The sequence below is a fragment of the Sorex araneus genome, chromosome 3 (genome assembly GCF_027595985.1).
Source record: "Sorex araneus isolate mSorAra2 chromosome 3, mSorAra2.pri, whole genome shotgun sequence".
NCBI classification, from domain to species: Eukaryota; Metazoa; Chordata; class Mammalia; order Eulipotyphla; family Soricidae; genus Sorex; species Sorex araneus.
In genome coordinates, this window is record NC_073304.1 from 187,198,927 (window position 1) to 187,224,590 (window position 25,664).

The 25,664-nt window shown below is 41.9% G+C and overlaps 1 protein-coding gene across 1 annotated transcript in view; it reads left to right on the top strand.

Moving 5' to 3' along the window:
* Window positions 1-13,916: 13,916 nt before the first annotated feature.
* Window positions 13,917-25,664, top strand: part of RABEP1 (rabaptin, RAB GTPase binding effector protein 1) — a 116,985-nt gene continuing 105,237 nt past the window's right edge. Inside the window, exon 1 of the mRNA XM_055133825.1 lies at window positions 13,917-14,166. Within this exon, the coding sequence (XP_054989800.1) occupies window positions 14,133-14,166 (34 nt within the window). The 5' untranslated portion in view covers window positions 13,917-14,132. The remainder of the gene's footprint in view (window positions 14,167-25,664) is intronic.

Genomic DNA, 25,664 nt, shown 5'->3' on the forward strand with positions numbered 1-25,664 from the left:
GTTTCACTGAAGAGTTTTGGTGAAATGGTATTGCCCTGTCGAACCCCTCTCTTTACGTTGATTATCACTTCCTTGTAGAATGGTGAGATCCTGGTGGTGAATCCGTAATACAGCTCATGGAGGATCCTGATGTACTGAGTTGAACGCCCTATTTGCCTAGGGCTTCGATGACGACTCCAGTCTCAACAGAATCAAAGGCCTTCTTTACTTTTTTTCTTTTTTAAAAAATTTATTTTATCCTTTAATTAGTGAATCACCATGAGGATACAGATACAGATTCACACATTTTCGAGCTTGTTTTTCCCTCATACAATGTTCACAAACACATCCCTCCACCAGTGCCCATTCTCCACCACCAATAAGCCCAGTATCCCTCCCACCCCCCAGTCCCATCTCCCCCCCACCCCACCCTGCCTTTGTGGCAGGGCATTCCCTTTAGTTCTCTCTCTCTCCAATTGGGTGTTGTGGTTTTCAATAGGGGTATTGAGTGGCCATTGTGTTCAGTCTCTAGTCTACTTTCAGTATGAATCTTCCTTCCCAGGCAGGATCTCCAACCACATTTTACTTGGTGTTCCCTTCTCTATCTGAGCTGCTCAAAGGCCTTCTTTAAATCAATGAACATTAGACAGAGTGGCATCTTGAACTTTCGAGAAACCTCAATGAGCTTGGTTACTGTGTGGATATGGTCGATTGTGCTAATAGATGCTAAGATGCTAATAGGCTATATATATGTATATATTACTGTTTTACTGTTTTTGGCATACTGAATATGCCACGGGGAGCTTGCCAGACTCTGCCGTGTGAACAGGATACTCTCGGTAGCTTGCTGGGCTCTTCAAGAGGAAGAACCAGACTATAAGAGGTCACGCTTATGATGGGGCTCATTCCCCTGATCTGAAAGAGCCTCCAATATGGCATCTCCATACCTTCTCACTGATCTTATTTACCTTTACTTGTGCCTTTTTCTATAAAGCATTCCACATAGCAACCAGAAATAAGGTTTTTGAAAGTGTAAATTGAATCCTATGTCACCTGTTTTATCTCTTTATTTTGGGCTACACCCTATAGTGCTCAGGGCTTACTCTTAGCTTGCCTGTTTATAAGTCTCTGATGGGACTTAGCCAGAGAGATCATATAGATACTAAGGCATCTCCTTAGCTGACCCCAGTCAATCTCAGCACCCCATTGTCCCTTGAGTAGGAACAGGATTCAATCCCTAGTGCAGAGCTGGGAGAAGCTCCAAGCACCATTTGGTCTGGCCAAAATTAAAAAAAACAAAGCAAGAAATGGATAAAACTCTCAGATGGCTTCCAATAATAAATGGAATAAAATCCATGTTAAAGACAACCCACATCAAATTACTTATGTTAGGCTCCATGTTACCAAACTAGGACATGATTTAATTACAATTTTGCCTTGCTTTTAAGTTAGTCAGTCAGGACTCATTTAATCAGTACTAGTAGATAATCTATCCAAGGGACTCTTGCCATACTTGAAAGGAAAGTGACTTCGTCATAAGCAGCCTGCTTATTGGTCTCTTTTTTTAAATTGATATTCCTTTCTACTATCAGCCTTCTATTTTGTACAGCTCCTTGCAATTTCCTTTCTATCTGCTGGATTACAATTCATATATTGTTGAATAAAGTTAATAATATCTTTAAAATTTTTAGTCAGTTAAAATTTTAATATAGACCACAACTTAGTTTCTTCTTTTTAGCTTTAATGTCTTCCAGGATTTGAGCCTTGCCTACCTCTCCAGTTCTTTCCCATCACTCCAGCTCTCATTTAATCCTGCCTAGTCATCATGACTTTCTTTTGTCTCTCGAATATGTATGCTTGTAATACACTCAACAATTTTAATAAGTGTCTCTTTCTTTTGCAAGAGTACTTCCTCTTCCTCATCTTCCCATGATGCCAGCCATTTTTTCAACACAGAGAGACTCTTCTCCATCTCTATTATTCTAGTTAATTTTATTCAAATGCATAAGAAATCAAATATATATAGCAGGGCCAGAGTGATAATACAGTGGGTAGAGTGTTTGCCTTGCACACGGCCAACTCAGGTTCGGTACCCAGCATCCCATGTGGACCCCTAAGCAATGCCACGATTAATGCCTGAGTGCAGAGCCAGGGGTAATCCCTGAACATCACCAGGTGTAACCCCTCCAAAAAAGCAAACAAATAAATAAAATATACATAGCTAATAAAATATAAAAAGATTCCATAACTGATACTCTGATAATTTCAGAAAATGCTTATTAAAATGAAATTGGAGCTAGAGAGATATTTCCAAGGGCTGCAGTACATGTGTGTGGTGTGAGGCCCTCTTATGATTTCTGGTAGTACACAACTCCCCAAGCATCACTTGGGTATCCTGAGGGTCCTCAGCACAGCTGACCCTGAGAAGCACCACATTGTTGGGTCTGAGCAGCTAGTTATCAGGCCTAGTACCACCAGGCCTAATATCACCTGGAGTGGCTCCTCAATTCCCCTCCCAAGCGCTGTGGGGAATCTCCTGCCAAATGACATGAATACATAATCTTTTGCCCATCAGATTAGCAGACAGATTTATAAAAATAGTATTGAAAGAATAAACCTAAGTTAATTATGTTCATACACTACTGACTGAAATATACGTTGATGTGATATGTTTTATTCTTTTATTTGTTTACTTTTTTGCCATGCCTTGTTGTGCTCAAAGATTACTCTTAACTTTATGGTCAGGGATTACTCCTAGCAAGTCTTGGGGGACCACAATCGGAACTAGTGATTTGAGCCAGGATCAGCTTGCATGCAAGGCAAGTATCTCTCCATGATCCTGATAGAACAAATTTTTAAGATAACTTGTCAGTAGCTATAGTAAAAAAAAAGTGATCATGATCTTTGATTTAATAATCCCAAGTGCATAGGTTAAAGCTGGAGAGATTGTGGGCAAGGCATATACCATGCATGTAGCCAACATGGAGTTGATCTGACACCATATATGATCTTCCCAAGCCTTGCCAGAAGTGATCCTCAGCACTGCTAGGTGTGACTCCAATAACAAAAACAAAACCAAAGTGCATAGATTAAGTCTTCTGGAATACCACTCATAACTATGTAAACATAAATGCATGTTCCTAGCACTAGTATAAGTAATAAAAGGCAGTAATTTATCTATTTACCAAAATAGAAAACTATGTGGTGCTTAAAAAAATTAATCAGGGACCAGAGAAATACTATGGGGTAAGGCACTTGTCTTCCATGTGGCAGACCCAGATTCTATCTCTGGCACTGTGTATGGTTCCCCAAGCACTGTCAGAAGCGGTTCCTGAGCACAGAACCAAGAGGAAGCCCTGAGAACACTGGTATGGACCCAGAACTCCCCCACCCCAAATGAATTAGCCATATATTATTATATATTATATATAGTATATATACTATACTATCAAGGAAAAAAAGCAATTTCAAAATAATATGCAAAGAAGAATAAGCATTGCAAATCATATTACCTCAATAAAATTAATATACAAATACTTGTGAGAAAGATGAAAAAGAATATCTGCAACATGATTGATTATATATACGTAAGGAAAATAAAATATGTACATGTTTCTGCATGGTCATAGAATTAGAGAATAATGTCTGAAAGGTACATGTTAAGCTAATAGAAGTGACTTGCCCTTTTATCATTAATGGGGAGGAATATTGGGTTGTGTGTGTTTTGGAAGGGAAGAGAAGTTAAGGGAGCATTTTCTTTCCCTTTATTTTAAAATATTTTAGAGCTAGAATTTTAAGATAATTTTTAAAATATTAAACAAGAAAGTAAGGGAGGGTAACTTTGAAGATAGTGTTAGAAATTCATGAATACAATTCAGTTGCCAATTGAAAGAAACTGATAACCATGGAAGTGGAGTGATATTTGCTTAGATCAGCAATGACATAAAAAAAAATGTATATGCTTTGCAGTCAAATGGACTTGGTTTTCAACCCTCGTCCTTCCATTTAATATGCCACTAGGGCAAGTCATTTAACCTTTCTGGGGCAATGAATGGAAACTTCTTTAAAGGGCTATTATGAGAATTCAAATTACACAGGTAAAAATATCTTTGTAAAGAAATGAGATAAAAGTCCTGGCCCCACAACCCATCTTGGAGAGAAGCTGCTGCAGACCCAAATCTAATAGAGACATCATGGTGCTGAATCATCCTAGTGACACAGCCTTGGGAATCGCAGCCACAAATGCAGCCTTGCGACTTTGTTCACAGTACTGACAGTTCTGTAGGAACACAGAAAATTAGATGGGATTGTTTTGTAGAAACCCACTAAACTCAATTCACTGTATCACTATATCACTGCCATCCCATTGTTCATCAATTTGCTCGAGCGGGCGCCAGTAGCGTCTCCATTCGTCCCTGTCACATGCTAGTGTAGCCTGATGGGGGGCTCTTTCAGGATCAGGGGAATGAGGGCCATCATTATTACTGTTTTTGGCATAGTAAGTATGCCACGGGTAGCTTGCCAGGCTCTGCTGTGCGGGCGGGCTACTCTCAGTAGCTTGCCAGGCTCTCCTAGAGGGATGGAGGCTTTTGGGGTGGCCTCTAATCACCTTTACAGGTGTTCCCAGTCTACCGAATGTAAGCTTTTGGTCGACTGGCATGTTGTAATGATATGCACACTGGCAAACACACACCTGGCTCTGTCTCTGGGCATCACCTGGGACATCTATGGCCTCAGGTTGATCTCCTTGAGGTTGATGGAGTGCACCCGGAGGTTGTTGAACAGTTGGGAGAGCAGGACCCTATCACGAAGGGTCTATGCCAGGTCAGACACCTGCACTGAGTCCCAGGTCACCCAGTGGTTGGCTGACAGCACCCCAGTGTGAATGAGCCACTGCGTGAACTGCTGCCCACAGCTCTAGGTCCGATGGCGCTGCGGCCACTGCCATGCTTTCTTCGTGCCCCGCTGATGCCATTCTGTTCGAATCTTGCAAAACAGCTGGCGATGTCCATCAGAAACCACGCATAGAGTTCCAGCAGGGATCATGCGTAGAGTTCCATGCCTGGTGTGCTGAGCTGCACATTGTCTAAGGCGAGATGGTGGGCCGGGTTCGGGAGAGCATGAGGAGTTTGGGCGTCATAGTTGCCATCTTGCCTCCAATCAAATATGGTGTGGTAATTATGGAAAATGAGTAGGGAGTGTCTTCTGATGTGTCACGTGGCCAATTAGAGCCACTAAACTCGATTAGAGAAAATAATAGCACAGAAGGCTCAACTAACACCTAATAGTTTAGCAAATCCTTGGACAATAACTTTAGCAACAATATCCTGAGATATTTGTCATGATAAGCAATATAAAGTAAGCTATATTTGTGCCTGCTGAGGGGGGGTGGCACGGGTGTTCAGGAGATAAGTTGGGACCTTGGTGGAGGGAAAGTCACACTAATGGCAGGATTGGTGTTGGAATACTGAATACTTAAAATGACTGTATTATGAACAACTTTGTAAATCATGGTGCTTGAAGCTTTAAAAGAGGGGGAGGGAAAGAAATGAGAAAGCTGGGGAGATAGCTCAAAGGATTGGAGGGCATGTCTGGTCTGCAGAGCCTACCAATTCATCCACCCAGCCCCTCATGGTCTACTAAGAACTGCCAAGTGTAGACCTGGTGGCCTTCAGCACGGCTATGCCCAAGCTATACAACATCACAGGGCCTGAGCATTTGGTTGGCTGGTGGGCTGAGTGTCACTGAGAGAGGCCGTTGGGTCCCTGAGCACTGATTGAGAGATTCCTCTCCCCTTAAAAAAAGTAAAGAGGTAAAGGCACAGAATTGTATGACAAATATTTAACCAGTAGACTATACATGGCATCAACAAGAATTCCTTATTATTTGCTCCATATACTCCTAGTACTATTTGGTTATTATTTTGCTGTGTTTTGGGTCATACCTGGCAGTGCTCAGGACTTAATCCTCTGTGCTCAGGGGTCACTCCTGTGCTCCGGGATCAAACTGGGGTTGGTCACATTTAAGGCAAAAGCCTTACCACCTATACAATCTCTCTGATCCTCTTATTTGTTAATTAATTCACTCATTGAGTAAGTATGTATTGAATACTTCTTAAGTTAGGCAGCTTACATATATTAGAGAAAGAGACAAAAACTAGTTAGCTAGCAACACAGCCCTGGAATTTAGCATACATACAATGAAACTAATCTGATTTCCAGCTCTATCATTTAACTAGCCCTGTGACCTTGAATAAGTTATGTTACTAACCTTCTTGGTTTCACCATCTATAAAGTGGGTTGACTGGGCTGGTGAGATAGTAAAATGAATAGGGTGCTTGCTTTGCACATAGCTGACCATAGCTGACCTGGGTTCAATTCCCAGCACTAAATATGGTCCCTAAAGTCCCATGAAGAGTGATCCCTTAATGCAGAGCCAGGAGAAAGTCCTGAGAACATCTAGGTATGGCCCAAAACAAACGAACAAACAAACAAACAAAACAAAATGGTTCACAACAATCTCCCCAGAAAATCCTCCTGAAAAAATTCTTAGGACAACTAAAAGAGAATTAGTACAGGGATAAGGTCTCAGAGAGACCAACTCAGGTTCAATCCCCTGCACCACATAAGGTCCCTTAGTACCTCCACTATGATCTTTGACAACTGTTCAAAAACAAACAAAGGGATTAAGTAAGTCGCTACAAGGGTAAAGTACTTTGCTCAACAGAAATATATTTGTGTATCAGGACATTAGGGTGCTTGCCTTGCTTGTGGCTTACCTGGGTTCGGCCCCTAATCCCCGGAACACCATATGATCTCCTGAGGCTTGGCAGGAGTGATCCCTAAGTGCAGAGCCAGGAGTAAGTCCTGAGCACTCTTGGGTGAGGTCCAAAAAACAAAAAGAAAAAAAGATACACTTGCATATCGAGAAAATTATATTAATTACATAATAATTTATCCTTCTTTGTATTATCAATCAACAAGTAATATGACAATGGAAAAACTACCTGGTCAACAAAAGTAATTTACTCTCAAAGAAGTGATTTTTTTTTAGTCTTGTAATTAAAAGAATTTTTTTTATTAAAACACTGTTATTTACCAAATTGTCCATAATACAGTTGTTTCAGGCATTAAATGTTCTAACTCTAGTCTCACCACTAGTGTGACCTTCTCTCCACCAATGTCTCCAATTTCCTCCCCACTGCTGCAGCTGCCCTCTTAGCAGGCACAATCAAATTTACTTCTATTGTTTATTACCACACAAAGGCAAATGGATTTACCAGAACTTGGGTCAATAAAAGTCAATTTGTGATAATTACTGCATCTCACAATGGTGTTATTGAAATCATTGTCTGAGGATTTATTCGGCTTATTGTTATTAGTTGAGCATTCTGTGCTATTGTTTTTGCTCACTGACTTTTGTGGTCTACACAACTTTCCCATCAGATTTACTATGATCCTACTGGGCTGACAGTACTATAAAATGTGGAGGTGTGTGGAGACACATAAGATCTATGGAGCTGAAGTGATTTGGTGGCTTGGCAGCTTCAAGATGTTCACTTGTGGAGCTGGGCTGCTTCTAAGTTCAAGGGTGCCAGGTGAGGCTGCGGCTGTTATGAGTTGAGGCAGTAAATGGAATCTGCCTGCTGCCTTTGAGAAGGCCTTGAGTTTTCAGCCTGGACCTGTCTAGCTGGGAAGATTCAGCAGCACATTTCCCCCCACACCCCCCGCAGATGAGTTATGTAGTCTTGGAACTTTATCCAGAGTACAGAAAAGAACAGTTGTGTCTGGCATTGGATATATAGGAAATCTCGGCTCTGGATCTCTAGGAATAACTTCGAAGATTGACTTCTAAGGTCCAGAGGTCCTCTTCATGGAATCTACCAAAATAGGAAAAACTGAGTAAATGGAGATAGAAAAGAGGATGCAAACATAAATGTGTCATAATTATACAACTAGCGATAGCACAGCAGTAGGGTTCACCTTGCACGCGGCTGACCCGGTTCGATTTCTCCACCCCTCTTGGAGAGCATGGCAAGCTACCAAGAGTATCTCACCCACATGGCAGAGCCTGGCAAGCTACCCGTGGCGTATTCGATATCTCAAAAACAGTAACAAGAAGTCTCACAATGGAGATGTTACTGGTGCCCGCTCGAGCAAATTGATGAGCAATGGGATGACAGTGACAGTGACAGAATTATGCAACTACTTGTGTAAGGGTAAAGTACTTTATCTTTAAACCCTTCTCACATGTTAGGAGGCTGGCCTATTGTTACCATTTTAGAGAGAAATAAACAGGATCTCAAAGAAGTTTAAGTTAAAAAAGATCAGGGATTAATCTTCAGCACTGTATATAATTCCCTGAGCACCACTGGGAGTGATCCATAAGCACTTCAGGGTGTGACCCAAAACAACAATAACAACAAAACATATTCTGGGTCATAGGCTACGCTGTGCTATAATAGCCAGAACTTCTGACTCAGTCTGAAGATCTTTTCTGGATATCAATCTGCATTGTCAGAACATAAGAGAAGTAATCCTTAGTTTGCAGTACTTTTCTGTATATTTGTGGCTTAGGAGAGGGACAGAGAAAGGGTTAAGAGTACCAATTATCATCAACCATTATTTTCCCTTTACAGGTCATAGGTGGGAAAGGTAGCTGCTACTGACCAAATGAACCAGGGGATAATAAAAAAGAGAGGGACCGGTTGAGGTATTATGGCAAAGGTAACAGGGGGCTTAATTCAGTTGGCTCATTCTGGGAACCCTTAGGAAGTCAGCATCAAGTCTCATGTGTCAGAAACAGACAGGGACCCAGTGGTAGAGCTTCTGAATTTTATCCTTCCTCATTATTTGCACCAAAGCCTGTCATTTTTGTTTTGGGGGGGCTTGGAGGGGTTGGGGGCACAACTGGCGATGCTCAGGGGTTACTCCTGACTCTGCACTAAGGAATCATTCCTGGGGATCATATGGGATACTGGAGATTGAACCCGGTTGTCCATGTGCAAAGCAAGCACCCTACCTCACTCCAATTCATTTTTTTCTTCCCCCCATACCTTTTTCTGATATTTTCATGCACTTTGCACATGCTTTTAGATTCCTTATTGCTCAAGGCTCCACCTGTTTCAGCTGGTCAGTTTCTCTTTGCAAGCAATGGTGCCAGGAACAAACACAATAAACATTGCTGATGTAATTCGGCCAGAGTAAAGTACAGGAGAAATATCACCTCCTGCAATCCATACTCTGTGACTTTGCTTTTCAGTAGTTGTATCACACTTGCTCATTTTACACTTAATGAGCAAATACTGCAAATCTTTCTCAACTAACAACATCAAATTTGTGCTTCCCAGATTCATATTTCATCTAAATGGGTCCAGATTAAGAAATAATACACTGCTAAATTTTAAATTATTGGTAAATGAAATGTAACATTTCCAATGGCCTACAAGGTAGACTTTTAGATGTTCTCTTTTTGTGGGGTGAGGATGGTTTGGGCCACATGCAGAGATGCTCAGAGGTTAATCCTGGCTTTGCACTCGGAATTATTCCTGCTGGTGCTCAGGGAACCATGAGATTCTGGGGATCAAACCTGGGTAAGCAGCGTGTAGGGCAAGCACCCACTTCACTGCTACTATATCTCAGGCCACTAGATGCTCTCCTTAATCTTTTCTTTTTTTTTTTTTGCTTTTTGGGTCACACCCGGCGATACACAGGGGTTACTCCTGGCTCTGCACTCAGGAATTACCCCTGGCAGTGCTCAGGGGACAATATGGGATGCTGGGAATCGAACCCGGGTTGGCCGCGTGCAAGGCAAACGCCCTATCCGCTGTGCTATTGCTCCAGCCCCTCTCCTTAATCTTATATCCCTCTCTCCTATATCCGGAACCACTGTCATGACTTCTATACCACTGTTTACTGAATTTTAATTTACTATGTATGCAAAATATTTCCTTTTGGGCTAAAAATACAGTTCTGTGGGTATGGTGCTAGCCTTGCATAAGTTTGACTTGGGTTCAATCACTAGCACCACAATATGGTCCCTAAAGACGCTCCCTGAGACAGAGCAAGGAGTAAGCCCTGAGCCCTGCCAGATGTGGTCCCTGGCATCACCACCCACAGATTTCTACTTATCTCTTTTGTGGCTTAATATAAATGGAATCATGAGATATATATTACCTCATAATTTCTCTCAAAATTATTTTTTGTGAGATTAGTTTCTGCTGAATATGTGGTTGTAGGGTTTTTATTTGTTTGCAAGCCACACTCAGCAATGCTCATGGGTTACTCCTAGCTCTCAGAAATTACTCCTGGTGGTGCTAGGAGGACCATATGTGATGCAGGGGATCAAACTTGGGTCAGGTTTATGCAAGGCAAACACCCTACCGCTGTACTATCACTCTGGCCCTGTAGTGGTAGCATATTTATTTACTTTGTTGTGAAGCATTCCATTGAATATTTAAAAACATATTCTGTTGGACACTCTAGCTGTCATTTATTATATTATGAACAGAAAACTCGAATATTTTTGTTGTTTTCTCCTGGGGCACATATGCAATGTAAATGACATTATTTCATGTATTTAAATCTAATTCCCCAATTTCCTTCAGAATTTAAGAATTATTAATCTTTATACTTAATACAGATTTGGGGATCAAAGCCATAATACAGCAGATAGAGTGCTTGTTTTGCATGCATCCTATTCGGGTTCTGTCCCTGGCCGCATATATGATCCTCCAACTACCACCAGGAGTGATCACTGAGCATAGAGTCAGGAGTAAGCCCTAAGCACCACTGGGTATAGCCCAAAACCAAAAATAAATTTTTTTGATCATACAATAATTTTCCTTAGACCATGTACCTAGGAGTACAATTTCTGGTTTTTTGAGTTTGCCCACAAAGTATGAAAATGGAAATGCGGCCAGAGTAATAGTACAACAGGCAGAGAACTTGCCTTCCACTCAGCCAATCTGGGTTTAATCCCCTCACCCCATATGGTCCCCAGAGCCCCACCAGGAGTGATATTTGAGTAAAAAGCCAGGAGTAAGCCCTGAGAATTGCCAGGTATAGTGCCAAAAGCAAGCATACAAAAAAAGTATGTGACTTTTCTGCTTTGTTTTGGGAAATTAGGGCCTACTCCTGGCTCAGTGTTCATAGGATATTTCCTGTGGTGCTCAGGGGACAGTATCAGAAATGGAACCCAGGCCTCCTATGTACAAAGCATGCTTTCCAGACCTTTGAGCCATCTTCCAAACCCCCTAAGTGTTTATAACTTTCGCATGCTCCTAGTTTCAAAGTTGCTTTTTCCACCACTTCCTTGGCAGGGAGAGCTCTAAGATTTCAAAGCAGCATCCTGATTGTTTTTCAGTAACCTTGTTTAAGGGCCAGATTTTAAGCACCATTAAAAAAAATTAAACATTTTTACTTAATTTTTATTTATTTGGTAGTGGGGTGTGCGTGTGTGTGTGCGTGCGTGTTTGTGTGTGTGTGTGAGAGAGAGAGAAAAAGAGAGAGAGAGAGAAAGAGAGAGAGAGAGAAAAAGAGAGAGAGAAAGAGAGAGAGAGAGAGAGAGAGAGAGAGAGAGAGATATGTTTGGGCTGCACCTGGTGGTACTCAGAACTTACTCCTGGTTCTGTGCCAGGTTCTGTACACCTGGTGTTGGCTGCAAGCAACCAGCCCAGGGTTCGAATATTGCCCTTCAAACCTCATTTTATCAGTGGCAGTCTCTCTTGCCTTTCAAGTCCCATTTCATCAGTGGCAATAAATGTGCCTCTTACCCACTGAAAGGAGCCCTCTCTACAACTATCTTTATGATTCCTAACCCATGTTAATCATCACAACAAAGCAGAGGATGCACTGGTTGTACTACACTCCACGGAAGTCTCATTTCCAAGCATGACCAGGAAAGTCATCCAGAGATAAAACGATTCTGCTTGCTCTCTCAAACACATATCAGTCCTCGGAAGCTATTGTTATTATTAATATTATTATTGGTTTTTGGTTTTTGGGTCACACTCAGGTATGACAATGCTCAGGGTTACTCCTGGCTCTGCACTCAGGAATTACTCCTGGCGGTGCTCAGGGAACTATATGGGATGCTGGGGATCGAACCCATGTCAGCCGCATGCAAGGCAGATGCCCTACCTGCTGTACTATTGCTCTGGCCCCTGGAAGCTATTATTAATTACTAAAAAAAACTCAAGTCTATACACAGTACCTCTCCAATGTTAGCAGGATTAGTGGCAAAGCACAAACAGGTGCAATATATCTAAATTATCTAAAATTAATGGGGGCCAAAGAGATAGTACAATGGTAAGATGCTTGCTTCACATGTGGCTGAACCAGCTTTGATCCCTGGCATGCCAAAAGGTCCCTTGAGTCTACCAGCAGTGATCCCTGACTGCAGAGCTAGGAATAACACCCTGGTACAGCCAGTTATGGCCCCCCCAAAACAAAATATAAATAAATTCAAAACTAGGACTGAAGAGATAGTTCAGATGTTAAGGTGCTTGTGTTGTATATGGCTGATCCTGGTCAGATTCCTAGCATGGCATATGGTAACCCAAGCACTGCCAAGGGTGACTCTGAGCACAGTGCTAGGAATGGCCCCTGAACACTGCTGGGTTTGGACCCCAGACCCAATCCCGTCCCAAATTAAAAATCTCTCCAATCACTGGTTTGGTGTGTTTCTGTGTGTGTGTGTGTGTGTGTGTGTGTGTGTGTGTGTGTGTGTGTGTGTGTGTGTGTGATAATGGGGAGGACTGAATCCTCATTCATTAGCCCTGCTTTCTGTGCTCTGGCAGGCAATGCAGTGCTGCTTAGCAAGTTGGGCTTTATATAACCTTCAGTGCTATCTGGGACCATGCAGAGATGAAATAGAACTCAGGACCCCTACAAGCAAGAGCTCCAGCCCCGATAACCTTAATATACTATGTCTCTATCTTGACAAATATATTAATCTTTAATTACAAGGAAGATAAGTTTCCAACTTTGAATTTTTGGATCTCTCAGATTCATACTTTTCCATGAAGTAGTGGGGAGAGCCTCTGCCCTGATGGACGGCTGACCCACCGTCAGTGTCTTCTTTTCCAACTTGTGTTCTGCATCAGCAGTCTATAGACAGAGCAGCTTAAATGCCCAAGAGTGATGACACCTTCCCCAAACACAACTTCTCCTTAGTTAGTTTTAGGATGCCCACACTCGATGTTGGAGAGAATGGATCAGAAATATAGGCCAGGGCCTATTTGGGAGCATTTGGGAAGGTATTCTGGTCACGGGTCCCCCAGAACTAAGTCCAAACTGAGGGGTATAGGGGTACATCCCTGGGCCCCAGTGGACTCTCACGCTGGGAAGAGTGTGGCCTGAGTTCCTAGAGTATGGGGCTTAGGGTCAGTAGCTCTTTTGTTTATCTAGGTATTAGGACAGTACAGCTTTCATATCACTTTCATATCACTGTTTCCTCCTCATGATTGCAGAAACTGTGTCTGGCTCTAAGCCCAACATTTACACAGACACTTTCAAGTCACATTGGAAACACTTCCTTACCCTTTTTCTCACAAAACAGTTTCTTGTCTGTTATGCAGATGAACGTCCCTAAGTCCAGTGAGTTAAATGACTCGCCCAAGGTCACACAGCCAGACTGGGCACAGGCTGGCCTTACCCTAAATTCACCCTCGGGCCTTCTCCTGAGGTCTTTCATTTTTATTTCCTCGCTCGTGGGCTGGGCTGCAATGACCCAGAGCTGCCTCTCCAGAAGGCGAGGGCTTTCCCGCCGCCCTTGCCCCCCGCCCGCCAGACCCAGCCTCTCCGCAGCGATCCCCCAGCCCTGCGCGGCTCCTCCCCACCGATCCCAGCCCGCAGCGCTCCGGTCCCGGGCGAGGCCCCGCCCCTGCCCTCAGGGCGACGTCACGTGCCGCCCCATCCCCCCGCGCTTGCGCACTGCTTATTTCCCGCTGTCAGGATGAGGAGGCGGAGGTCGGCGCTCGGGTCCGTCTCTGCCCGCGGCTGTGGCGGCGCCGACGGCTCCAGCCTTAGCGGTTCTTCCTTAGGTGGCGGCGGCGGCGGCTCGGTCGGCGTTTCTTCCGCCAGCTGAGTCCGCTGGAGCCCGGGTCGCCGCTTCTCCGCCCATCCTCGCTCCCCGAGGCGGGCCGCCTGGTCATGGCGCAGCCGGGCCCGGCTCCTCAGCCTGACGGTGAGGCGCCCACCATGGCAGGCGCGGCGGGCGCGGCCTCCGGGCGGCGGGAAGGGCGCGCGCGGCTCCCGGGGGGACCCACCGGGCGGAGGCCGGCGCGCGCGGGCGGCCGCCGCGGGGGAGGGGGCGGCCGCGGGGGGAGGGGGGAGGGCAGGAGCCGGGGAGCTCGGAGGGCGAAGTGCGGGGGGGAGCGGGGGGGGGCACCCGCACGTGGCTTCTGCCCAGGGGGAGGATGAAAATCGGGAACATGTGCGATCTTCGATAGAGAAAATGATTTTTGTTTAGGTGTTGGGGTGTGAGCCCCCGTCTCCGCCCCAATCCGTGTCACAGAGCTCTGTGCGCCCAGTTTTGTGGTTAAAACTAATTGGGTCAATAACTGATCCCCACGAATAACTGGATTGAGCAGCCTCCCGAGGTTGGGAGAAGGGCTTAGTGGTACGTGCGGGGCCTAGGCGTCTGGAGGAACCGAGGAACTGGATCCCTCATCAGCAAGCTCTCGGCAAATTTCTTGACCTCTTTTGGACTACAAAATACTATGAACATTGTCACTCATGAAAAGGACTCGATTCATGCCTTTCTATTCATTGTATCAGCATAGACAGAAATACACATAATGTTACTAATTATGGGGCCGTTTGGGTATAATGAAAAGGTTGAGGTCAAGAAAGCGCTTGTCTTCCATAACATTTTTATTTCTGGTAGTAAAAATGAGCCCTACTCTAAATAATCCAGTTTGGCAGACTTCTTCATGACCCTCTGGGAGTGGTTTGAATTCTGCTTGAGAGATTGAACTGCATTCTTACAGATTTGCTACCTGGGGTTGTGTTGGAATGACTAGACTTGGTCTTTGTTAAGATCCTACTGTATCTAATTGAGAAAGGTTTTTTTTTTTTTAATAAGTATTTCTATATACATTGTGTTTGCTTAGTATCTTTAAGTGGGAGTAGAATATTGGGGTATGTATATAGCACTGGGCACACAGTGACCACTTAAAAACTTGTCTTTCTCAAGGATTCTCTTAAAATAGCGTTTCATGAAAACCGTACTCTTTCCTTTGAGGAACCTGAAACAATGCTGTTAGACATACGGGCTAGTTACTTTCTTGGAAGTACATTCCAAAGCCTGTTGGCCTCTAGTTTTAGGTTTTGTTGCATTACTTAGGCTGCATTGGTGAAGGCTCCTGGAATTGTTTAAGAATATGTTTGCTATACCTGTTCCCCAAAGGAAAACGGAGGCATTTCTAGTGTGTTTATCAGAGAGAGGAAACTCATTTTTTTAGGCTACATTTTTATTCTTACCTGCATTTGGTGTCAGGGAAGAAAACTTTGGTTTCCCACAAACCCCTCATTGTTACTAGAACAGAGGCAGAATACATGGTGCTCTAGTGGCCTCTGGTTCTGCTTTTCAGTGGTAGGCATTCCTAATTGACTGCCACCTTCTCTTGAGTTGTATGGAAACAAAGGTCTAGGGCAGTACAGGTGACATGACAGGCTGAATCAAAATTCCCTGCCTCTTTCAAGATTGGAAGTGGTCTTTTTTTTTTTTTTTTTGGTAAATAGGCAGAAGTGACTAAGCACTTGAAAGAGGCTAGGAAAAACTAGGTTCAGGAAATCTTGTAGTCTTGCTATTCTTAGTACAGGTTTATTTCCCCTTTTTTTCAAATCCTGTGAATCTACTGAGATTTAATTTACATAGATTGCCGTCTTTATTTTGAAATAATAGAGTAATTGAGAAACCGCTCCCACTCTTTAGGAATGGAGAAAGAATTTGGTACACTTGAGTGCTTTTGTCCATGTATTAGAAGTTCATCTTGGGGATAATAGTTTTTCTCTTTGGATGAAATTGTATAGTTACCTAACACTTTTGTTTCAAGTATCCTTCAGTCTCTAACTTCAAGTTGTTGCAAGGAACATGTATATAGCTCAATATAGAGAACTTGTCTTGGATTTTGTGAGGTCCTTGGTTCAGTGATGCTCAGCACTGAAAAACAAAACTATTGCTGAGTTCTGCTGATTCATTTTTTGTTTTTGGGCCACATCTGGTAGTGCCGGTGTGTGTGTGTGTGTGTGTGTGTGTGTGTGTGTGTGTGTGTGTGTGTATGTGTGTGTGTGTGTGTGTGTTTGTCTGTGTGTGTCTGTGTATGGTAGAAAAGATGTCTTCTAGCCTATCATCAAAGCCATCTCCCAATCCTTAGCTGTTTCATTCTTTTTTTTACTTGATCTTGCTTTAAGTGCATTTTAGAAGCAGTTATCTGTGTTCATACTGTTTTCTTTTCCTTTAAAAAAAGTGTTTTTCATGGCAATTTGGTAGATTAAGAATTGATTTATGTACAAATTAAAAAGTTGGTGGTGTGTGTGTGTGTTTGGGGGGTGGAGAGTTTCAGGCCACACCAAGTGATGCTCTGGGGCTACTTCTTGCTCAGACTCTTAGAGTGGGAGAGGAACAGGCAGAGTTGGGAATTGACCTGGGGTTGGCTGCATGCAAGACAAAATTTCAGGGGACCTTGTATATACCAAGTCCTAACTTTGTTGTTGTTCCTTTTTTTGTTAGTGGTGGTACTGAGGATCATGTGGTGCTGGGGATTGAACTCAGGACTCTTGACATGCAAAAATTGCACTTCAGATCTTTTGAGCCATATCCCTAGTTTCAGGCCTGAATTCTGTCTCCAGCACCTCATGACCTTAGTCTCTTCAGCACTGTCAGATGGAACCATAGTGCTGCTGGGTCCAGGTGGCATTGGATTACCCATCTGACTATCGAATTGTTCATCCTGGTTGGCCTCTGGGCCTCCTGAATATTACTTGGCAGTATCTCTGCCTCCAGTTTAATTTTCATAACCAAACAAATTCTAGTTATTTGACCTTGAGAATTTAAAAGATTGCATAGGACCAGAGATGTAGCTGTTGTGTTGGAGCATTTGCCTTGTATTTGTGAGGCTTGGATTTGATCTCTGGCATTGAAAAAAATATTTTTTTCAGACTGTATACAACAAACATTTAAAAAATTTTTAATATTTTAAAATGCAGGATAAACTATCTTAGATCCTTTTGCTCTAATTTTTACTTTTTATTTTTAAAACTGTCATCTAAAGTCCTATTGTTGGAGATGGGGGAATGGGCACAAAGTGCTGAAGATGGGAAGTTTGGGTTCCATCCACACATGACTCCCTTAGCACTGTGGGGAATAGTCTCAGCTCCAAACTAGGAACAACTTCCTAACATGGAGTTGGGAGTAGATTGAAAGCCAAAACAACAGAAATCTAAAATCTCATCAATAAGATAAATGTATTTTGTTTGTTTTGAGGCTACACCCAGCTGTGCTCAGGGCTTACTCCTGGCTCTGTTCAGAGATCACTCCTTTTTGAAAAAAAAAAAAAAAAAAAATGGAATCACCGTGAGATACAGTTACAAAGCTTTCATGTTTGAGTTTCAATCACACAATAATCGAACACCTATCCCTCCACCAGTGTATATTTTCCACTACCAATGGACCGAGTATTCCTCCCCACACCTAACCTTCCCCCCGCCTCTATGGCAGACAATTTCCCCCATACTCTCTACTTTTGGGCATTATGGTTTGCAATACAGATACTGAGAGGCTATCATGTTTGGTTCTTTATCTACTTTCAGCACACATCTCCCATCCCGAACGACCCCTTCAACCATCATTGACTCAGTGATCCCTTCTCTATTCCAGCTGCCTTCTCCCACTGTTCATGAGGCAAGCTTCCAACCATGCAGCAATATTCCTGGCTCAGGGATCACTCTTGGTGGGATCAGGAGACCATATGTGGTACCCAGGATCAAACCAGGTTGGCCACGTGTAAGGTCTTACCCGCTGTACTTTCTCTTTCTGATCCCTCAAATGTATATATATTAACAGTCTGCCTTTTCCTCTTAGAGGTAACTTCTATTAAGTTTCTACTTCTTTTTGGTGTACCCATACATATTACCATTAATCTCTGAAATGGAGATGGTTTACATATAGAGAGTCTGCAGTTTTTTCATAAATATTAGTTTTAATTATATGGCAATCATTTAGGCAGTCTGGAGCGGGGGTGGCTGGAGGGAAGCTTGGGGGCTTTGGTGATGAGAAATGTACACTGGTTGAAGGGACTGGTGTTGGAAATTGTATAACCAAAACCCAATCGTGAACAACTTTGTAACTCTGCATTTCACTGTGATTCAATAAAAAAGAAAAATTATATGGCAATGTAGTATGCTTTAAGTACTACTTACATCTTCTGAGGAAGTCCTCTTCTCATTAAGAGGAGCACTATTAAAATACTAGCATTCCTATTTTATTGATGAAGAAACAGACATAGTAAAGGTAAAAGTATCTCAAGTTACACAGCTATGTTGTGGGGGAGCCATGTTTCAAGTCTAGCCCATTTAATGCCAAAGGCTTTTAGTCTATTTATTAGATCCTGGAGTACATTCCATCTCGGTGTAATAAATTGGCCTTCTTTGTTAAAGAGTATTTCATTATATACTTACACTATGCAGGATTTATTTTCCTATTTCTCTGTTCATGGACAAGTAGATTGTTTTCAATTTTTTATTTTGTTTTATAAGCACTGCTTATACTTACAAATACTTTCTTAGCCTGAAGAATTAAAAAGTATGAGCATGGAATACTTTAAATTTTAATGGTTATTGCTTGATTATTCTCATGGTTATCAATATATAGCTGTCAACAGTATATTAGAGGATGTATTTGACAGGCTTAAAAACCCTGCACAAGTTATTTCCTGCATAACTTAAACCCTGCATCAGTTATTTAAAGTTTGTGTCTTCATATTAAAATAGTGTTCTATGCTTTAACTAACAGTGCTTATTTTATGCCAACTCCTGTGTTAATGTTCTAGGGAAAAACAGTGATGAGCAAAACTCAGTTCCTTTTCCCAGTTGGTATATCTGTTGGACATTAACAAGTGTGCAGTATCTATTCAACCAATATCAATGCCTACTACTTTTAAATGACAAGTCTAGATACTTCAAATCTATTAATGAAGAGTTAATGTATAACAACAAATATAGTACACTAGTTAGATAACATAAATAATCCTGCCCCAGTATGGGAGAAAGAGGAACAGATAGTAAACAATAAATTAAGTGGATTTCTAGAGGAGAAAAATAAAAAATATATTAGGGTGAGAGGGGCTGGACTTTTTAAAACAAATTAGATGGTGTATAACAGCTTTATTGAGAAGATGACATTTGACCAGAGTTGCAGGAGATAAAAGGATTAGCAGATAGAGGCAGACAACCCAGGGAAGGAACATATCTTTGATATCCAGTCCAGAACTGAGTTCCAGACTTTGTTGGGGAAGGTGCACCTCTCAAGGACAGAGTCCCTTGAGGTATCACCTTGACATTGCCGAAAGTGATTTATGACCTATTGGGAGAATATGTCTGCATTTAAAATTGATTTTTGTATGCCATAGGGATCTCACATTATTTTTCTTCCAAATAGAGGAGAGCCAATTGTTTTAACTCCATTAATTCAGTGATCTTCGTATTTGGTTGATTATAACAAATAATCCTCCAGTCACAAAACTCACAGAGATACTTGATTTGAGACACAAATGTTTGTGCTTGCCACATAGTCTTACCATTTTTTGGGGGGCGGGGGCGGGGGGAAGGGCAGGCACGACAAACTTTGATGTCCCAATGCACATTAGTTTGAATTTGTGTAATATTTGTAAATTAATATATTTTACCCTTTTACCTTGGCATGGAACTGTCTTTGAATCTGTTTTATTTAGGGGGTAAAGGAAGTGTGTTCAGGTTTTTACCTGGTGGTGGTGCTCAGGGGCTTTTCCTGACTCTGAAGCAATGACCCTTGTGGGTCCTCAGGGGACTGTATACAGCACTAGGTTTTGTTAGTTTTTTTTTGTTGTTTTTTTTTTGGGGGGGTCACACCCGGCAATGCACAGGGGTTACTCCTGGCTCATGCACTCAGGAATTACTCCTGGCGGTGCTCGGGGGACCATATGGGATGCTGGGATTCGAACCTGGGTCTGCCACGTGCAAGGCTAACGCCCTACCTGCTGTACAGCACTAGGTTTTGAACTGGGGTCAGTGAGGTGCAAGGCAAGTGCCCTATCACTTGCTTTGTACAAATTCTTTCTGGCTCCTATCTTGTGAAATTTTTTCCCCATAGATTAACTGAAAAGTAATTCCCTTACAGGGCTAGAGAGATAGTTGCCTTACATGCAAGATTCAATCCCTAGCCCCCCATATGGTCCTCCCAAGCACTGCCAGGAGTAATTCTTGAGTGCCCAGTCAGGAGTAATCCCTGAGCATTGCTGTGTATGGATCCCAAACAAAACAGCAACAAAGTTCTCATTGAGATTTTCTAGTTAATGACTTATGTGGAACCTGTTTTTCTCTGTCTTTAGCCTATAGAGCACGACTTTAAATTTATTCCCGATTTTTATTTAGGCACCATGATATACAGTACTGTTAATAATAGAATTTCAGACATGATGTTCTAACACCACACCCACTGCTAGAGTTTCAGCGTCCAATGTCTCAAGGTTCCCTCCCACGCCGCCCATTCTGTTAGCAGACTGACTCTTAGGGTCTGTCATCATTGTCCAATTGTTACTCTAGAGAAGGGGTGTTTAAACTTTCTATTTATCAATTTTTTTTAATGAAGCATGATATTTTTTATTGAATGAAATTTAGATGAAGTAATGGGATAGAGAGGAATACATATTCAAGAGTGGAAAAAAGCAAACATACATAGAAACAAGTGTGATACATGTTCAAGGGAGAACATGGGCTTGAAAAACAAGCCTGTCATACCTTTTCATCCATTTAAAAAAATGGAATTCTGAGTATAGTATTGGTATACAAATCAAACATTTACTGATGTAAAATTGTTTATTTAAAAACATTCTTAAAAAGGTAGCATACGCACCAGGGGTTGTGGCCCACAATTTAAGATATTAACTCTAGAAAGTAGTAGATATATAAGGACATATTAAACAGAATTCTAAAGACTAGAATTGTCTGCCCTCATTTTACGGATCAGGAATTTAAGGATTAAAGAGGTAGAAGTGACTTGAATTTTAGCAAAACCAGAACTAGAATTTTGGAATAGAATGAGGCTGTTATCTCTCATCTGGCACTGCTTCTATTTATGTAGAATACATTTTCTTTGGACTGGAGCGATAGCACAGCAGGTAGGGTGTTTGCCTGGCATGCAGCCGGCCTGGGTTCGATTCCTCCATCCATCTCGGAGATCCCAGCAAGCTGCTGAGAGTATCCCACCCGCACAGCAGAGCCTGGCAAGCTACCTGTGGCATATTCGATATGCCAAAAACAGTAACAAGTCTCACAATGAAGATGTTACCGGTGCCCATTTGAGCAAATCTGTGAACAACGAACGGGATGACAGTGCTACAGTGCTACGTTTTCTCTAAATGCCTATTTTATTAATTTGCTTGAATCAGAATTGATAAAACTTGATTATAGTCAAAACACATGGAGGTTTTGTTATAGTTATATTTTGTACTGTTGGGGATTAAACCCAGAGCCTCACACATGCAAGGCCAGCTAGACTGCTCTACAGATGAGCTGCATCCTTGGCCAGAAGAGCTTGGTAGTAATACTTCCTTCTACCTATCCCTTCCTTCTATGTGGAGGTTATCTCCAAACTTGCTTGGAGGACCATAGGTGCTGGGATTGAACCTGAGACTCTCATCTGGCACCTTATGGAACTTGTGGGAATGATCCCTGAGCACAGAGCAAGGCATAAACTCTGAGTATTGCTGCGTGTGACGCAAAAACCAGGAGAAAAATAGAATGACTCCTTGCGGAGTCTGGCTTCAGGTAGTGTCCCTAAGGGCTAGAGAGATAGCTCAATGAACTGAGTGCATGCTTTTCATATGGGAGGCCCAGGGTTGAGCCCCGGCACTGCATGATATCCTGAGTATGACTAAGAGTAACCCTACAGGTCTCCCTGAGCCTGCCAGGAGTGAACCCTGAACACAGAGCCAGGATTAGGTCCTGAGCATAGCCAGGGATGTCCCAAAATCTAAATAAATAGTATTACAGAAAATTTGAAGGAGTTGAATATTTTACCTTCTAATAAATGTTTCTGACAAGTGAGATGAAGGTAGAAGTCATCATTCAAATCAGCAATCTAAAATAAGTTTTCATTGAAAGTAAATAGGCAGAATGTATAAGACTAAAATTTAAAGTTTTGATGTTATATATACAAGTGGGGCTGTCACTTGAAAGGGGCGATGGTGCCGGAGTGATAGTACAATGGGTGCTTGCCCTGCTTGTGGCTGACCTGGGTAAAATCTCCAGAACCCTATGTGGTCCCTCAAGGTGGCCAGGAGAAATTACTGAGCACAGAGCCAGGAGTAAAAACAAACAAACAAAAAATAGGGAGGATTGTAGTAAAAGGTGTCTCTTTGGACAGGGGTTTGTGTGTGTGTGTGTGTGTGTGTGTGTGTGTGTGTGAGCACTTGTGAGAGTGATGGATTAAATTTGGGACTTCACATGCAAAGCATTTGCTCCAACACTTCGAGCTGTCTTCCGGCCCTAGTCTGTGCTCATTTTAAGAATTGAGACAAGGGCTGGAGCAATAGCACAGCGGGTAGGGCCTTTGCCTTGCACACGGCCGACCTGGGTTCGAATCCCAGCATCCCATATGGTCCCCAGAGTACCTCCAGGAGTAATTCCTGAGTGTAGAACCAGGAGTAACCCCTGTGCATTGCTGGGTGTGATCCAGAAAGCAAAAAAAAAAAAAAAAAAAAGAATTGAGACAGAGGGCCGGATCAATGGTACAGGACTAAATTCATTGCTTTAAGTATAGCCAACTCCACTTCTGTCTTTGGCATTGCAAATCCCTGAGCAGTGCAAGATATGATCCTAAAACAACAAAAAGTATAGGAATATAAATAATTTTAACTTATGTAGTTACAAGTTGATAAAACCCACTAAACTTTCTGTGAGAAGTATAAGTATTAATTCCACAAAGTGATATTGAACAAGCAAGGCAAGGATTCAAATGCAGCTTTATAAAAGGAAACAATGGCTTGTTGGGTAGAATAAGGTCATATTCCAGAAAAAAAAAGGACTAAAACTACAGAGAAGATTGTGCTAAGGCTGGGATAAAATGAGTCCGATTACAGATTTAAGAGAATGTTGTTGACTAATAAGAAATGGTAAACATTTTGAACTGGGAAGTGATAAAAAGATCTGGGTGATCTCCTTTTCTTCATGGTGGTGTGTGCTACCACGAATCCACTTTCCCAGTCCCAGGAAATACTGATTTTCTTAAATATTTTAGTATATTTTTCCTTTGGTATTACTTTGTTTTAGATATATACACAAGGATCATCCTTCTATTGGGCATTCTTTGTTTTACATAGTTTTCAGTTGCTTTCCTTTGTAATTTACTGAGATTATTTTAGGTCTTTTTGATCTGTTTAATAAAAGTGATTTTGTTGCACTGGTGAAGGGACGGGTGTTTGAGCATTGTATAACTGAGACTTAAACCTGAAAGCTTTGTAACTTTCCACATGGTGAATTAATAAAAGAAATAAAAAAAAAGATAATTACAAAAAAAAGTGATTTTGTTTACGGATTTTCAGATGTTCAGCAGATTTTGTATAGTTTGGGATAAACTCAGCTTGGTCATGATGGATTGTTTTAATGCTTACCTAAATTTGATTTGCTAATGTTATATTTTTTTTTCCAGTGTAAGTGACACTAGCCTGTAGTTTAGCTTTTGATGTTACCTTGGGTTTTGGTATCTTATTATGTTAGTATGGTAAAATGGAAAATATTCATCTTTTCCCATGCTGAGGATGTATAAATAGTACAGGAAATATGTATTCCTGAGGGATAGGATAGAATTTATGTTCTCTTTCAGGTTTTATTTGGAAGCTTTTGTATATATTTCATAATTTGCTTCGCCACTTTTATTGTTAGACACTGGCCTGTTTCTGATATTATGGGATTTTAAACTGAAGCTTATCGATGATTGGAGATCAGTATTCTTGAAATTATATCTATATATTCATGATTACTACTTTAGGACAAATTGTTGGCATTACAATTGCTTGGTTAAAGAGTATACAAAAACTTGGGGCTGGAGAGATAGCACAGCGGGTAGGGCGTTTGCCTTGCACGCGGCCGACCCGGGTTCAAATCCCAGCATCCCATATGGTCCCCTGAGCACGGCCAGGGGTAATTCCTGAGTGCAGAGCCAGGAGTAACCCCTGTGCATCGCCAGGTGTGACCCAAAAAGCAAAAAAAAAAAAAAAAAATTTAAAAAAAAAAAAAAAAAATAAGAGCCAAAAAAAAAAAAAAAAAAAAAAAAGAGTATACAAAAACTTTGGGGGCCTGGAGCAATAGCACAGCGGGTAGGGCATTTGCCTTGCACATGGCCGACCCGGGTTCGAATCCCAGCATCCCATATGGTCCCCTGAGCACCACCATGGGTAATTCCTGAGTGCAAAGCCAGGAGTAACCCCTGTGCATCGCCAGGCGTGACCCAAAAAGCAAAAAAAAACCCCAAAAAACCAAAAAACCAAAAAAAACCCCACTTTGGGGCCAAGGAGATAGCTCAGAGACCTGGAGGGTCCGCCAAACTCCACCGAGTAAGCATTGAGCACAACTGGGTATGTATATATATATATATATATATATAAATACATTTTGTTTGTTTTAGTCAGGTATGGTATGGTGACAGACCCAGAGTTAGCTGCCCTTGAAGAGATTTTTACTTAGAGTTCCCTAGAGAGGGAAATCACATGCTATGCAAGAGGGAAGTATTTAGGAGGGAGATAGAATAAGCATCAGGAATGCATAATTTAGGTTTGAGCCTTTATTGTGGTTTCCAGGGGAATTAATAGGGGATGATTGCACAAAATAGACAAATTTGAGAAATTGTAGGATGAATAATTTGGATGATGGTCTCTGGTCTCTAGAGGGGATCTCTTGTTTGTTGTTGATACCTGGTTCTTGGGTGATTTAGGGTTGGAGAGAATACTGGTTTACTGTTAAGAGTCAGATGAAAGGGATTATGGTATCAACTTGGAGTTAGTTGGCTTGTATATGATAAGCTTATTCATGATTAATTGTTTATAATAATCTAAGAAGTAGCTAGCCCAGGAGGAGTAATCTAATTTTTCTTGTTATAGTCTTCCCATGATACCAAAGTATCCTAAAATACTGTGGGGAAACATTAATTTGTCATTATTAAAAATTTTCAGTTTTGGTTCACCCCCAGTATTTCTCAGGGCCTATTGGCTCTGTAGTCAGGGGACCATATGTAGGTGCCAGATAATTGAATCAAGTTAGGTGGAATGTAAGGCAAGCACCTTAATCCCTATACTTTTCTCCAACCCAATATATCATCATTTAAGATTACAGTAGTTTTGTTCTTCTGCCAGCTGAGAAATGAGGATGGTAACAGTGACATACTTAATTAGAAAAAGAACTCTACCAAAAAGCAGGCTAATTTTGGTG